The sequence below is a fragment of the Perognathus longimembris genome, chromosome 4 (genome assembly GCF_023159225.1).
Source record: "Perognathus longimembris pacificus isolate PPM17 chromosome 4, ASM2315922v1, whole genome shotgun sequence".
In the NCBI taxonomy this organism is placed as follows: domain Eukaryota; kingdom Metazoa; phylum Chordata; class Mammalia; order Rodentia; family Heteromyidae; genus Perognathus; species Perognathus longimembris.
Genome location: NC_063164.1, coordinates 54,031,239 through 54,044,901, shown reverse-complemented (window position 1 = coordinate 54,044,901; position 13,663 = coordinate 54,031,239). Strand labels below are relative to the sequence as shown.

At 37.2% G+C, this 13,663-nt stretch overlaps 1 protein-coding gene across 2 annotated transcripts; it reads right to left on the bottom strand.

The window, feature by feature from the left end:
- Positions 1-12,316, bottom strand: Spc25 (SPC25 component of NDC80 kinetochore complex). Of its 2 annotated transcripts, XM_048345287.1 has the most exons (7): positions 12,188-12,316; positions 11,031-11,178; positions 10,873-10,938; positions 7,966-8,112; positions 6,662-6,766; positions 1,809-1,907; positions 1-667 (listed from the first exon to the last, which is right to left on the bottom strand). In XM_048345287.1, the coding sequence occupies exons 2-7, from the start codon at positions 11,167-11,169 to the stop codon at positions 543-545; spliced, it is 681 nt and encodes a 226-aa protein (XP_048201244.1). In that variant the 5' UTR covers positions 11,170-11,178; positions 12,188-12,316; the 3' UTR covers positions 1-542. The 2 variants fall into 2 exon arrangements, with proteins under 2 accessions (XP_048201244.1, XP_048201243.1); XM_048345286.1 differs by lacking the exon at positions 12,188-12,316 and having other exon boundaries at positions 11,031-11,381.
- Between the last annotated feature and the right edge of the window lie 1,347 nt (positions 12,317-13,663).

The window sequence follows — 13,663 nt, the reverse complement described above, 5'->3', positions numbered from 1 at the left end:
TAACAAAGATAAATGCAAGCAACTTTATTAATGCACGCAGAATACATCACATGGGATGGTAACTCGAAGAAGTTGCTTAGAGCTCTGGCTTACATAGGGTCATCAACAAAGAAAAGTTTTTTACAGAAGAAAGCAGTTTAGGCTTCCAGAGGTGGGGAGCAGTGGAACATGAGGTAATGGAAAGAAAGCAGTGAAGTAAGGTTTATGAATTCTCCTGCCGCCATGTGTGAACTGGGAAAGATTCTCTTTCGTGGTGGCCTTCTGTTTGCCTTGTGGACATGAAGAGCAAAGTCACTTTTACAATGTTATGTCTTACTTTTAGGCAACTAGGGGAAGGGCGGAGAGCTTTTCTCACTTTGCTGCTTCGCCAGCTCAAACATTTACATCGAAGAGGCACATTTGCCTCTGGTCTGGTTTCCTATACACCCCATAGAAATATCACAAAAAAGCAATGAATTATAAGTAGACAATGTATGGGAACTCTTTTACAAAAGGATACATGACAGAAAAAGAAACAATGATCTTTATATACTATTTAGACATTAATTATAAACCATTGCAGTAAAAGCTTTCCGAACATTGGCAAGAAAAGCTGAAAAATTGTTGGTCTTCCTCACATTCTCTTGCAATTCTGCAAGGCACTCAAGATGAGGAGCACTATCTGACACTAGAAGAAAAAAAAAGATAATATAAATAAGGGTTGTTTTTATTTTTTAAATGGGAGAGAAGTGTTTCTAATGTACATGTGCTCATCTGATCTGAATGTCAATTACATTCTCTAAAATGGTTTGAGCATAAAATGATACATTTGATGATAACTATCTTTTAGACCTTTCCTTAACCTCTAAATATTCAAATCTAAAATACTACAATCCGGCTTTACATTTAGACAAATAGTACTGGAGAAACTGCAGGGCTCAGAGATGCTGAATGCCATTTTCCTTCATCTTATACCCACACCACACATTTTGTTTAAACTTTTAACTATCTGAGCAGTTTCTAAACTTTGATCTGATGGACTTCCAGTATCTCAACACTGGATCAAGATGAATACAAATTTCAGTATCAATTTATAATATCTAACAATTAACGAAGAAATGGCTAGTTTGTACAAGTAAAATGGAAGTCACTAGAAAATGTGATTGCTGTTTTTAAGAGTAGTATTAATAAAGTCTATTGATCCAATGAGACTCAAAGTGACAAACAATAGTGACCCTCATATAGAGTGTATAATAGACTAGCATTTTGTAGTCTGAATCATCAGATTTCTAGCTCTGATATAGACCACTGAGGACTAAGGACCATAAGCACAGCAGAGAATAGCAAAAGGCACCTGGTTAAATATTTTTACACTCATATTAGTCACACTACTATTAATCGTATATTCCCAGGTATCAAAGGCCTTTGGTCTGCTGAAGAATAGTAACTAACTTACATTAATTTGACTTTAAAGTTATCTGCTTAAACTATAAGGTTCACATTCCAGTAGGCATGCCTTTTAGGACTTTAGTCTTAAGTTGTCTAAAAAGAAATTCATATTTGTATGAGTGCAATAATGTTTGGTCTTGTAGATTTTCAATCACTGTGGCACTGTACTATCTTGAAGAGAGGTTACTAGGCTCCTACACAGTATAGTGTATCTATAAATCAAAACTATCCTCACATCCTTTCTTTCTGTCACAAAGGAAGACTGGAAAAGGAAGAAAAGGATTGTGGGAATTTTACATTTCATATTACTCAGTTACCTAATCCAAAGACCACTTGGGGATGCTAATCTTAAACACAAGTTAAGAGCACTGAATACACACCTTCGTAGTCTCTTGCTTCATTTAAATGTAAGGAAAACATAAACGGAGTCTCAGGCTGCTTGGGGTCAATACCAGTGAATATAAACTGCAATTTGCCACCTGAAAAGCAATTAATAATTTAGCATGAGAATATTTTAGCATGCCAACTTTCAATGGAGAAAGCTTTCTTTCCATACCTATGATCAATATTGTATTGCTGAGCGTATGTACCCACTTAAGCAGTATTTCTAAATATAGAAGTTCTAAGTTAATTTTAATTTAAATATGATGTCAAAAGCATAAACAAAAGAAACAAATAAACTGGATATCACTGAAATTTAAAACATCTTTAAAGGAAAAGACAAACCATAAAATAAGACAATATGATAATCATAAAGATCCAGTTAAGTCTAAATACAAGAAACATGTTTTTAAACCTCCCAAACTGAAGAACACAAGAGAGATTCAAAGAGATAGCTAGCTGTAAGCCAATGTTAAATGTGTTATATATAATAATCAAATGAAAGCAATCCAGTGTCCCACAATAGGTAAAACCCAAAATGGAACATATACATTCAGCAGGACATTGTTCATTCATACACACACAAAAAGATGCTCTCATATGTATTGTAATGTGGATAATCCTTGAAAATGTAATTCTAAATGAGATGAGGAAACAAAAGGACAAAATGTATATGATTCCATTTACATAAAATAGATAAATTCTTTGAAGCAGAAAATAGAGTGGCTATTAGAAGATGGTCAGCAACGGTTGTACAACATTGTAAATGTAATTAACATCACTGAATTTACACACCTAAAATGGTTAAAATGGCAAATCTATGTTACCTATTTTACCACAATGAAAAGGTACTATTAAACAACTTACATTTTTCTTGCTACCTGGACATTAATTCTACTTTTCAAAAGACCTTCAAATGCTCCTAAAAGGAGTAAATGCCCAGTAGAAATTCAAGATAATTGCCATAAAGTACAAATTCACAAGCATTTTTTAATTTTTTCCTGTCATATAAAAACAGGAGAGCTTATTTAAAACCTTTCAATTTAAAAATAAATCTTACTTTGATTTAAAGACACAAACAAAACTATCTCCCATTCAACTTCAGAATGAAGTAGTTATGTCAATAACACCAGATTTTTATAACTGTTAATAGTTACGGAAAGAATGCATACCAAGGAAAACAAGATTTCAGGGGTTTTCTCTTCCTCTGAAGACATATGAAAAAAAAATGTGCCTAAGTACTTTTCCTTTTCTGTCTCTCTGTCACTCAACAATTGATAGTGTATATGGGTGGGTCAATAGTTCCTACATCAGTTCTGCTGTGGATATCAGTTGGTTATCCTCTAATTCAATTCAGTCCTGACACTTTCCCCGAGGAGAGCCCACCACCATCCTTTCCTTGTGCTGGATTGGTTTGCTTGAGTTCATAGAACTGAAACACTTTACTTACATTGACTTATTATTAAGGATGTTGTAGAGTATATAGATGGAAAAACGTGAAAGACAAAGTATAGGAGGCAGGATATGGAACTTCCATCCCTTTTCTGGCCCTGTCTCTCTCTCTCTCCAAAAACCTCAGTGTTCAGTTATCTAAAAGCTCTGTTAGTGCTTTTATTATAATAAGCTTCATTCTGTACATGTTTGATGATCAGCTATGCAGCTCTCTTCCCCTCCTCTCCTCAGAAGTTGGAGGGTGGTATTCAGGTGACAATCCCCCACCATCTTGAAGCCAACCATGTGGAAGCTGGCCATCAGTCAACTCATCTGAACACAAAGTGACATTCTTCACTTTAGAGATCTCAAAGATTTTAGGAGTTGTACACTAGGAAACTGGGAGGGACACGAAAGAGCTTTTATAACATTGTACTTCCTTAAAACATCATTTCCGGACTTCAAGGGCTATGAAAAAGTTCTACTTGAAATCTAAAAATAACTTTAAAGTCTTAAATCTGGCTATTTAAAAAACAACAGCAACAACAACAAAGAAAACCCAAGAGGATAGCAAAGAATAATAAACTTAAGTATACCACACATCTAAAGGTCAGAGTTGAATCTTATATTCTTATTTACTCAAAAGGTTAATCATTTTTACTAAAAACTTGGTCTAATTAGTTTAAAAAATCAGTGCAACACACAGGGAAAACTTCAAGACTAAGTGATATGTAAGTTAAAAAGTCAAACAGCAAAAATATATGATTAGTAAAGAAATAGGAAAAAATTGTCACCCTTTAAGAAAGGAAACACATCAAAGAAATGCTTTTTTAAAAACTTAATGTACAGTTCTGGTGATAACAGAAAAATTTTGACAGTTGGAAGACAGTAGGAGAAATGGGGAAGTTCAAGTGTTTTCTTATATAAGACAGTTTGGAACTCTTGAACATATGTTAAATTCTTACTTCAAGTCCACAGAACTCTGTAGGTCCAAATCCTGCTTACAACCCCAGTCAATTAAAAGCAACAATGACTTCTTCCTATCCCGATGAACTTCCTTCCTATCACAATATTATTCATCTTCACAGAATGCCACCTCTTAACTATAGCCAGAGGAGGCCCAATATAAGCATTTTATGCCTTCTCCCCCAAATTTTAATTGGAACAAAATGCTCTTAGAGCTAGCTTGGTGGACATTTTGCCAAATACTACGTAGCACTACCACAGGGAGCTGTGGGATCTTGTCCCAATAAGGTTCTTTTCTTTCTGGCTAATATCTGTAAGAGAAAGAGAGAGAGACAGAGAGAGAGAGAGAGAGAGAGAGAGAGAGAGAGAGAGAGAGAGAGAGAGAGAGAGAGTGTGTGTGTGTGTGTGTGTGTGTGTGTTCTGGTACTGGAGCTTGAACTCAGGACCTGGGCACTGTTCCTTAGCTTTGTAGATCAGGGCTGATACTCTACCACTTGGGCTTCGCTCTTGGCTTTTTGTTGGTTAGCTGGAAATAGTTTCATGCAATTTTTCTGCCAGGGCTGACTTTGAACCCCAATCTTTAGATCTCACTCTCCTGCATAACTAGGATCATGGGTGTGAGTCAGTGAAGCCAGTCTTCTATTAATTCTTTCATTCCAGAGACTTCTCAGGCTCAAGAACACAATGAAATGGGTCTTTTCAGACAACAGAGACAGATAAATACGTGTAAGAGTTAACAAAGGAGGCCTGAGATTGCTAGTCTTAAGAACCTTAGGAAGCCCTGCTTGTCAGGATGGTCTTGGGTTAGTAAGTCTTGGTCCCCAAGATCACCCTGCAAAAGGATTCAAAAAAGCCAGCAAAAATAAAAGATGTATAAAGTCCAAGGAAACCAGGTACAAGCTCCTAGATTTTCTAATGAGCTTTCAGTTAATAAGCCTTCTTCATTCACATGTGTTGTCACAAGTCAATGCTTCAAATAATAAAAATCCATCTTGTTGGATTCTGTTTGGGACTCTGAAACACTTGTGCCTAATTCCCTCTACATTTTGCAATGTGTGCCTTCTTTGCTAACACTGTTTCATAGACTTTCATTGTAATAAATCTTATCCAGGAGTAGGACTGAAGTGACCTTCATTTCTCTGTGATTTTAATTACTCAGTAATCAAGGTCCAAAAATATTGAATGGGAAATTCCAGAAATACACTGATAAATTAGAAATTGTGAACTGCCTAAACTGTGTAATACAATATCGTGCCCTATAATACAATATCGTGCCCTACCGATCTGTTGTCCCAGGATGTCAATCATCCCTTTGTCCAGCATAGCCACACTGCCCACCTGTAATGGGCATCTTAGTTACCAGGTTGTTGACATATTGGAGGGCTTATATTCCAAGTTCACCTTGTTTACTTAATAGCCCTAAAATGCTAATAAATGCTGGTAATTTGGATATGGCAAAGAGAAGCCACTAAGTAATTCCTTTAAATGATACACAGTTTATGTAGCATTTATTACTACCTGCAGTCTCACAAGTCCAGTGCAGGTTGCAACATACCTCTACAGGCAAGCAGGAGAACAATATATTCTGAGTCCTCTGAGTTAATCACCAAGCCTGACAATGAGCTTGGGAAGCTCAAAAACAACAGACATTATTGTAAATTAGCACATATGTAAGTAAAGCAATAAAAGTATCCATTTATTTTAATCTAGTGATCCCTTTGGATGGCAGTAGCTCACATTTATAATCCCAGCTACAAGGAAGGTGAAGGGTTCAGGACTAGCCAAGGCAAAAACCTAGTAAGACCCTATCGCAACACAAAAGCTGATTATGGTGGTATAAACCTCTCCTCTTAGCTACACTGGAGATGTTGGTAGGACTATCAAAGTTAAGAGGTGGCAAAAAAGGAAGATACTCTATTTAGACTAAAAATACTTAACTCAAAAATAAGTAAAACACAAATTTTAGGTTTCAGAGTGTCTATCAAGCAAGCATGAGGCTCAGCGTCCAAGTCCCAGTATGCCAAAATAAAATGGAAAAAGAACAAAAGAAAATGGGGCATCAGTGTTTGCTTTAGTATTTCTAAAACTAAAAGACTCACAGAATCCATAACTTGGGAGAAGTAATATATGTGTTACACTGTTAAACCAACAGATAAAGCATGCTACACTAGTAGAATGAAGAACTATATGGTGATTTGAGATGACTACTATTAGGGCAACAGGAAAAATGATAAAGATACAAACAATAGTGAGAAGAAAGTTCAGAAAGTCTTTGCATGTTGATAACCATACCAAAAATACACTCATTAAAAAATCAAATAATCGAAGCACCAAAAGTTATTTGGGGATGATGTTTTTAACTAATTTTTTCTTATTTTCTACAAAGATAATACTGTAGTTATTATTTTAGTTCAAAATATTTCTTAAAATTTCCCTTCTTAAAAATACAACTTACCATAAATTTTTCTAATTTCTAGTCCAAGTCGATCTTTATACACATCTGCTGACATCTGCAGCCTTTTCAACCTCTCTTCATTAGCTTTGTTAGCAGTGGCAATAGCTATGATTAAAAAACAAACACAATGTAGCAGGCAATTTAAGTACCTCTCAATTCATTCTCATGGAATTAAAATTGAGAAACTTGAAAACTATTTTTAAAAAGTATATATAAAAAATTTGAATCTTTATATTTATTCAGTTTCTATTTCTACCAACTAGCAAAAGGGATATCTGCTCATTCCAGATGAAAGGAAAAATGCTTAAGGCACAGATAATCAGGCCAAAGGGTTGTATAGCAAGCACAGAAATGGACTGCCTTTACATTATGTTGCTTTTTCTGGATAGACTAATATTAATAACTACTTTATGAGAAAAACATTCTATTTCTTTAGACATAACTACTTCCTCACGAGGTAAACTTATTTCATGCTAGTTCAGTTTCTCTTCAAGTTAACACAAGAATCTAAAACAAATATTTGTTTTCTTTTTGTCCTGTTTGTCTTATGTCTTTGGGTGTGTAAGGGGAGGTACAGAAATGAAGGGACAAAGGGCAAACAAATGCAACTACGGTATAAACCAAACACTATGTTGAAAGTGAACTATACAAATTGTGAGTAGGATGGGAGGGAAAAACTGGGAGTGAGGGAACGTGTGACATGGTCCAAAAGGAAATGTACTTTTTGCCTGACTTATGTAACTGTAGCCCTTCTGTTGTTAGCATTTTCAAATACAAATAATAAAATTTTAAAAATTACAAAGAATCACAAATAGCTGATGGCTGATAAAAACAATTTCACAATTTAACTGTGGGTAAGAAGTCTATAAGAAACATCATTAATAAAACAAACTGCTACTTTCAAAAGGTTTGAAGAGCTGACTTTTTTGAGCCAGTAAGTCTCCTCCATATTCACTTGGATAATAATGTGTCTTCAGAAAAAGAGGTTTTGCAACCTGAGTGCCCCTATTTACCTACCTAGACTTACAGTCAATAAACATATGTAACAGAAATCATAGACTTCTCAGAGGCAAATCTTAAATGACACAGTCTCCTACTCTACTTAATTAACCGTCACATTAATGCCAATTACAACAGAAAAGGAGGAAGCCCTCTAAGGAAAACAAAAGGAAACATAGCCCTGAAGACATGAGTGCTGGTTATATCCTGAGGTGTGTTATCTATCTTTAACATATAGGACTGGGAACCATCACCGATATGAAATGAGGATTCATGTTTGAAGAATATGGCTTACTGATACGTACCTTCTTTTTTCCTAGAATATTCTTCCTTAAGATCCTGGATGTTTGCTGTCAGTACTTCCAGCTCCTGCTTTTTGCCTTTGACTTCAGCCACCAACTGTAAGAGGTGCTCTTTTTTTTCCTGGATGATCTTATTCTGCCTGCAGATCTCTGGATGGAGCACAGGGCAGGGGTATTAATACATACACCTCTGCTCTCAGACATAGAACAAAGAAAATACAAAGTGCATTCCCTTTTATACGACTAATAAGGAATGAGTTTTGTGTTTTGAGATAGGGTCTCATGCAGCCTAAGCTGGCTTCAAACCCAGGCTCCTCCTGCTTCAGCTTCCTGGATGTAAAGAATGTTTTGACTGATAATCATTTTCTAATGATTCCAAAGTCACAAATAGCAAACGCAAAAAAAAAAAAAAATAACCTACTTAATTCTGTTCTCCTAGTGCTTTAAACACTCAGCTTCTGCAGGGACCCCACCCCTCATACACATGCTCAAAATACAACTAACAACAAAGCCTGTGCTAAACCTGGAGAAGAAAGTAACACTAGGAGGCCACTCTGACCTCTGTCAACACGAAAACACAGAATTACACAAAAGTCCAAGAACTCTCAGAAAAGCGAGAAACAAAGCCAGTTGAGCTTTATGATGTGCTTATTATTTTGTTGTAATTAGACAGGGTCTCCCTATGTTGTCCTATCTGGTCTCAAACTCAAGGTTCCAAGTGATTCTATTACCTCTATCTCCAGAGTATATGAGACTAACAGGCATGCACTACCCACAATCAACTGTGCATACGTTTTTAAATATTTAGTTAAGCTATTCCAGAGGGATGTCATGTTTTCAGTAATAAAAAACAAAAAAAGAATGATCTAGAACAAGAAATATGTAGGCATTATGCGGAAAAAAATTGTATAACATAGTGGAGAGACATATTTGATTTCTGGAGTGACGTTTTATGTTTCTAAATGCCATTACTTCCCAGATTCACCTCCACATTTAATGCATTCCCAAAAGAAATAGAGGGAGAGCAAAAAAAGACTATCAAAAGTAATAGCTAAATCCATTAACCATATGCTGGCAAAAATAGTTAAGAAGACATAAGTGAAAGATTAACAAGTCGAGGGACTTGTCTGTCAGAAGTGACACTTGAGATCAAGACACTTTAATCCAGGAGTAAATTATTCCCTAAATAATGCCGGAATCCAAAATAAATTCTATATGTAAATATTTATATACAAAACAAAACCTGAAAATCAGTGTTTATGAGTATAAAATTAACTACATAGAGAAAGCTCTTCTCAGAATCAAAAAGAAATCAAAGATAAGTGGGGATTTGCTACTTGATTAAATATTAAGCAGAATTGTTTTTTTAAAAGGTTACAAAACTTAACATTCAGTGAAATGCTTCATATTTGACTGGTAGAGCACTAGCCTTGAGCACAAAAGTTTAGGGACAATAACCAACCTTTGAGTTCAAGACCCAGGGCAAGGGCAAAAAAAATTTTTTTAAAAAAAGAATAGTACCATATACACAATGGAATTTTATGCCTCTATCAGAAAGAATGACATTGCCCCATTTGTAAGGAAATGGAAGGACTTGGAAAAAATTATACTAAGTGAAGTGAGCCAGACCCAAAGAAACATGGACTCTATGGTCTCCCTTATTGGGAATAATTAGCACAGGTTTAGGCAAGTCACAGCAGAGGATCACAAGAGACCAATAGCTATACCCTTATGAACACATAAGATGATGCTAAGTGAAATGAACTCCATTTTATGGAAATGATTGTTATATCACAGTTGTAACTACTTTCAACATCCCATGTGTATCTGTAGCTTCTACTATTGATGATGTTCTTGTATCACCTTCTTGTGATTGTATCTACACTATCTCTGTAATCTTATCTGAGTATATTGGAAACCGTGTATACTGGTATTAGAACTAGGAAATTGAAAGGGAATACCAAAATTGAGAGACACAGGGTAAAAAAGAGAAACAACTACAAAAGCAATACTTGCAAAACTGTTTGGTGTAAGTGAACTGAACACCTCAGGGGGAGAAAGGGTAAGGGGGAGGAGGGAGGGGGGTATGAGGGACAAGGTAACAAACAGTACAAGAAATGTATCCAATGCCTAACGTATGAAACTGTAACCTCTCTGTACATCAGTTTTATAATAAAAACTTAAAAAAAAAAGAATAGTACCTACTACAGAACAGTAGACTCAACAACTGGCAAGTGAATAAATCCCTTCCACTTTTCCTACTCCCTAAATATTACCTATATCAGTCTACTTTATTGGCCCTACTACAACTTCCACTGTAGACAGTACCTTTCTGGTTTCTAATGTCTATGACATCTTACTTCCTTTACACTCTAGTTGTTAATTCTGTCTTTCCTTATCCTTTCCACTTGTCTTCCTCTCACATTCCAGAGGTGAAGTAATGCTATGAACATGAGCAACAAGTTTTGAGTTAATCTGATGGTCTAGGACAAATATCTGTGCTTTTTTTGAAGTGTAAGTACAATATTACTTTCCAGGTTACAAATCTATAGTAACTCCCGCCTCCTGAAACACAAAGCTTATATATCTTCTTGGTACATATGGTATCTACTAACTAGCCAACCAGTTCTTCCAGCAACTTCTCTACCACTTCCCATCCATTTTCAGACTTACAATAGTAAAACTAAACACTGTTAACAGTTGCAGAAGGTAAGAGGAAAGAATATGAGATGCCCTATCTCCTCTATCTCAAGCTGGGTGGTAAGAACACACACACATACACACACGTATATATTTTAGAATATGAGTGTGTGTGAATGTTTAAACACATTATACTGCCTTACTTGTATGTGAGATTTCATGTAAAGATGCTTAATCTAAAAGCACTCTGTGATCTAGTACTTTACATACGATTTTGATATTCCAGAAACATCTCGACCATTTTTTCTTCTTCTTTTAATTTCACAGACAGCTTTTCTGAAAGAGATATTGAAATCAATGCTCCAGTTCAGCTAATATAACATTAGAAAATATAAAAACAAAAAGGACAAGTCACCAGTTAAGGCTACCTGACAGTGCTTTAATGGAGTCCTTGTAGGCATCTCTCAGTCCCACCATCTGATAGGGAGTTTCACTCAGAGTATTTCGGAACTTACTCCCAAATTCACTTATGCTTTTATCGAAGTGTGCCAGCTCATCCTCTACCATTGTGTAAGACTACAAAACACAAAGAATACATTTTGTATTTTAAAGTTATTGGAAGCAAATAAACACCACATTCCAAACCAGTCTACTTTGACAGCTCAACCCTTATACAACATGGTCAGCAATTTAGCTTTAGTTCTAGATATTAAAATTGTGATTAAGAGGCTGGGAATATGGCCTAGTGGTAAAGTGCTCACTCATATACACGAAGCCCTGAGTTCGATTACTCAGCACCACATATATAGAAAAAGCCAGAAGTGGCGCCATGGCTGAAGTGGTAGAGTGCTAGCCTTGAGCAAAAAGAAGCCAGGGACTGTCCTCAGGCCTGAGTTCAAGCCCCAGGACTGGCAAAAACAAAAACAAAAAATATACCAACTAAACTAAACTAAAATTGTGATTAAGAGTCCAAGACTCTTTGTCCTCCTAAACACTGGTTAGTCTGTCAGGGCACCGGCCACTCCAGCTCAGTGATGGGGAGGCATGGGGGCGGGGGGAGCGGCGCGCTGTGACTGCGTTTTTCTCACTGGCAAAATAGAGGACTTCTCAGACCTCCTCCAGCCAGCCACCCCTACCCCGTCTCTTCAGCATCTACTGAGTTTCTTCTACCACCCCACGAACGACAACACCTACCCTGTCTGTTCCTCCAACACCCAAACAAAAACAGCAAGTTACAAGGACACGGGAGTGAGTTTGCCCGGTTCGGCCCGGGGCACGCACAGAGCTCACCCTCTCTCTCAGGGACGCGGAACCCTTCTTTGTAAAAGGTAAGACTCCAGGTCCCGCCAGTTCTCCGTAACACCCCACCCCCACCCCCAACCTTGCCAGGAAAGCCAAACAGATGTCCCTTAGTGACAGCCCGCACCCCGCTTCCCCGCGGCCCTTCCGGAACTGCAGCTGAGAGCCACGCCTTTTCCAAAAGCCGCCGGCGCCAGCAGTAGGCACAAGCCCCAGCCCCAAAGAAACTATTCCCCCATGGCGGCAGACGAGTCAAAGGGCCCAGCGTGGCTCCCACACAGCTCACCTGGGAGGACAGGCCTGAGCCCCTCCGTCTTCCCTCAACTGGATCAGCGCCACCTCCAGTCACCAGTCGGTGCCCACAACCCGCTTAGGCACCCGCGCAAATTTCCCACTTCAAATGCTTTGTGCTTCCCGCCACCCGTCTCCCAGGGCCAAGCTGCCTATGATTGGCTGATAGTGCAGGCTCTCCATGAAGCGATTGGTTACGAACGCCCTCCGGAAATCTCGCGGGAAAATACGGTGGAAAAAGCATTCTGGGCTCTGTAGTTCTTTTCTGCAAGACTACTAGACAGCTATACCATTGAATGAGTCAAGAGCCTGGGAGAGCCCCTAGACGAGACATTCCTGGCATCAAATAAAGGTTTCTATAGCAAGAAAAAAAATAAAAATGTAATTGTATTCTATGAAGTATATACCCTCTTTGCATTTACTTTGGAAAGCAGACTCCAGTTTTGAGTGGGCAGAAATATCCTGAGTCCTCAGAATATATGCTCACACTATTTTCAAAAGCTTCCTTTTTGTTTTTTCTGTCCCAACTTTTCTAACAGTGCGTTTGAGGCCTACTAAAAAATAAGAAAAGAATGAAGACAGTGTTCTCTAAATGACACCAAAGATGGACCGTAGCATGAGAACAGATATTATTTTCATCTTAGAATACATGGTGCTGTGTCTAGAAACATATTATCATCAGAAATCTCTGATTATAGGTCTTTTATCATACTTCTGGTTCCTTTGTTTTTAACAACTCAAAAATCAGCAGATAAGGGTGTAAATAACATGATCATGAGTAACATATTAGCCACTGTATCCATGAGAACTATATTAGGAAGTATGAAATCAGGAAAAAATATTATTACTAAAATTGAACACATCACAATGTACCTGAAAGTCACCTTCCTGCTTTGTGCCTTACTGAATTTATAGTTTACTGTAGAAAACTCTTCTTTAATTTCCCAAATATTTACACAAGAACTCCTGATTTTACATATCTGGTAGTATTTACCTTATGTTTTATGGGCTTAGCATCTCAGAGATTCTGCTGAATGAATGATAGTGCTTATTGATAAGGTTATTATTGTCCCAGACCAGTGAGTGCAGTACTAATAAAATTCATCAAAAGGTGCTGGCTTGTTTGTACCTGTTTTGCTTTCCTGAGTTTTTATACTGGCCTTGATAAGGCTGTTGAAGGAAGATTCTAGTTCTCTGTGGACCTGGAGCTGAAAAGAATGATTTCCACCACCAATGTGCAGACTTCAGGGTGACTCAGGGAGATTATTGCCTTTTATTGTTTCTCAGGTCTATTCAGCCAAGCTATGAGGGAGAAATTTCTATGTCATTTGTCAAAATTGTCATCTAAGTCTGTGAATTATTTCTCTGTAGATCTCTGCATGGGCTTATTCCAGGAAGCACTGAAATAAATTATTTTAAAAACCCAAGTCTTCTGATAATTGCTGTAATAAAATCACAGTACCAAAAGTAA

Excerpts from the sequence above, each read along its gene's own strand:
- Spc25 (XM_048345287.1), bottom strand. The coding sequence starts at position 11,169 with ATGGTAGAGGATGAGCTGGCACACTTCGATAAAAGCATAAGTGAATTT. Across the intron at positions 8,113-10,872 it reads GTTTCTGGAATATCAAAATC|AGATCTGCAGGCAGAATAAG; the intron begins GTATGTAAAGTA and ends TGCTCCATCCAG. Across the intron at positions 6,767-7,965 it reads ATATTCTAGGAAAAAAGAAG|CTATTGCCACTGCTAACAAA; the intron begins GTACGTATCAGT and ends TTTTAATCATAG.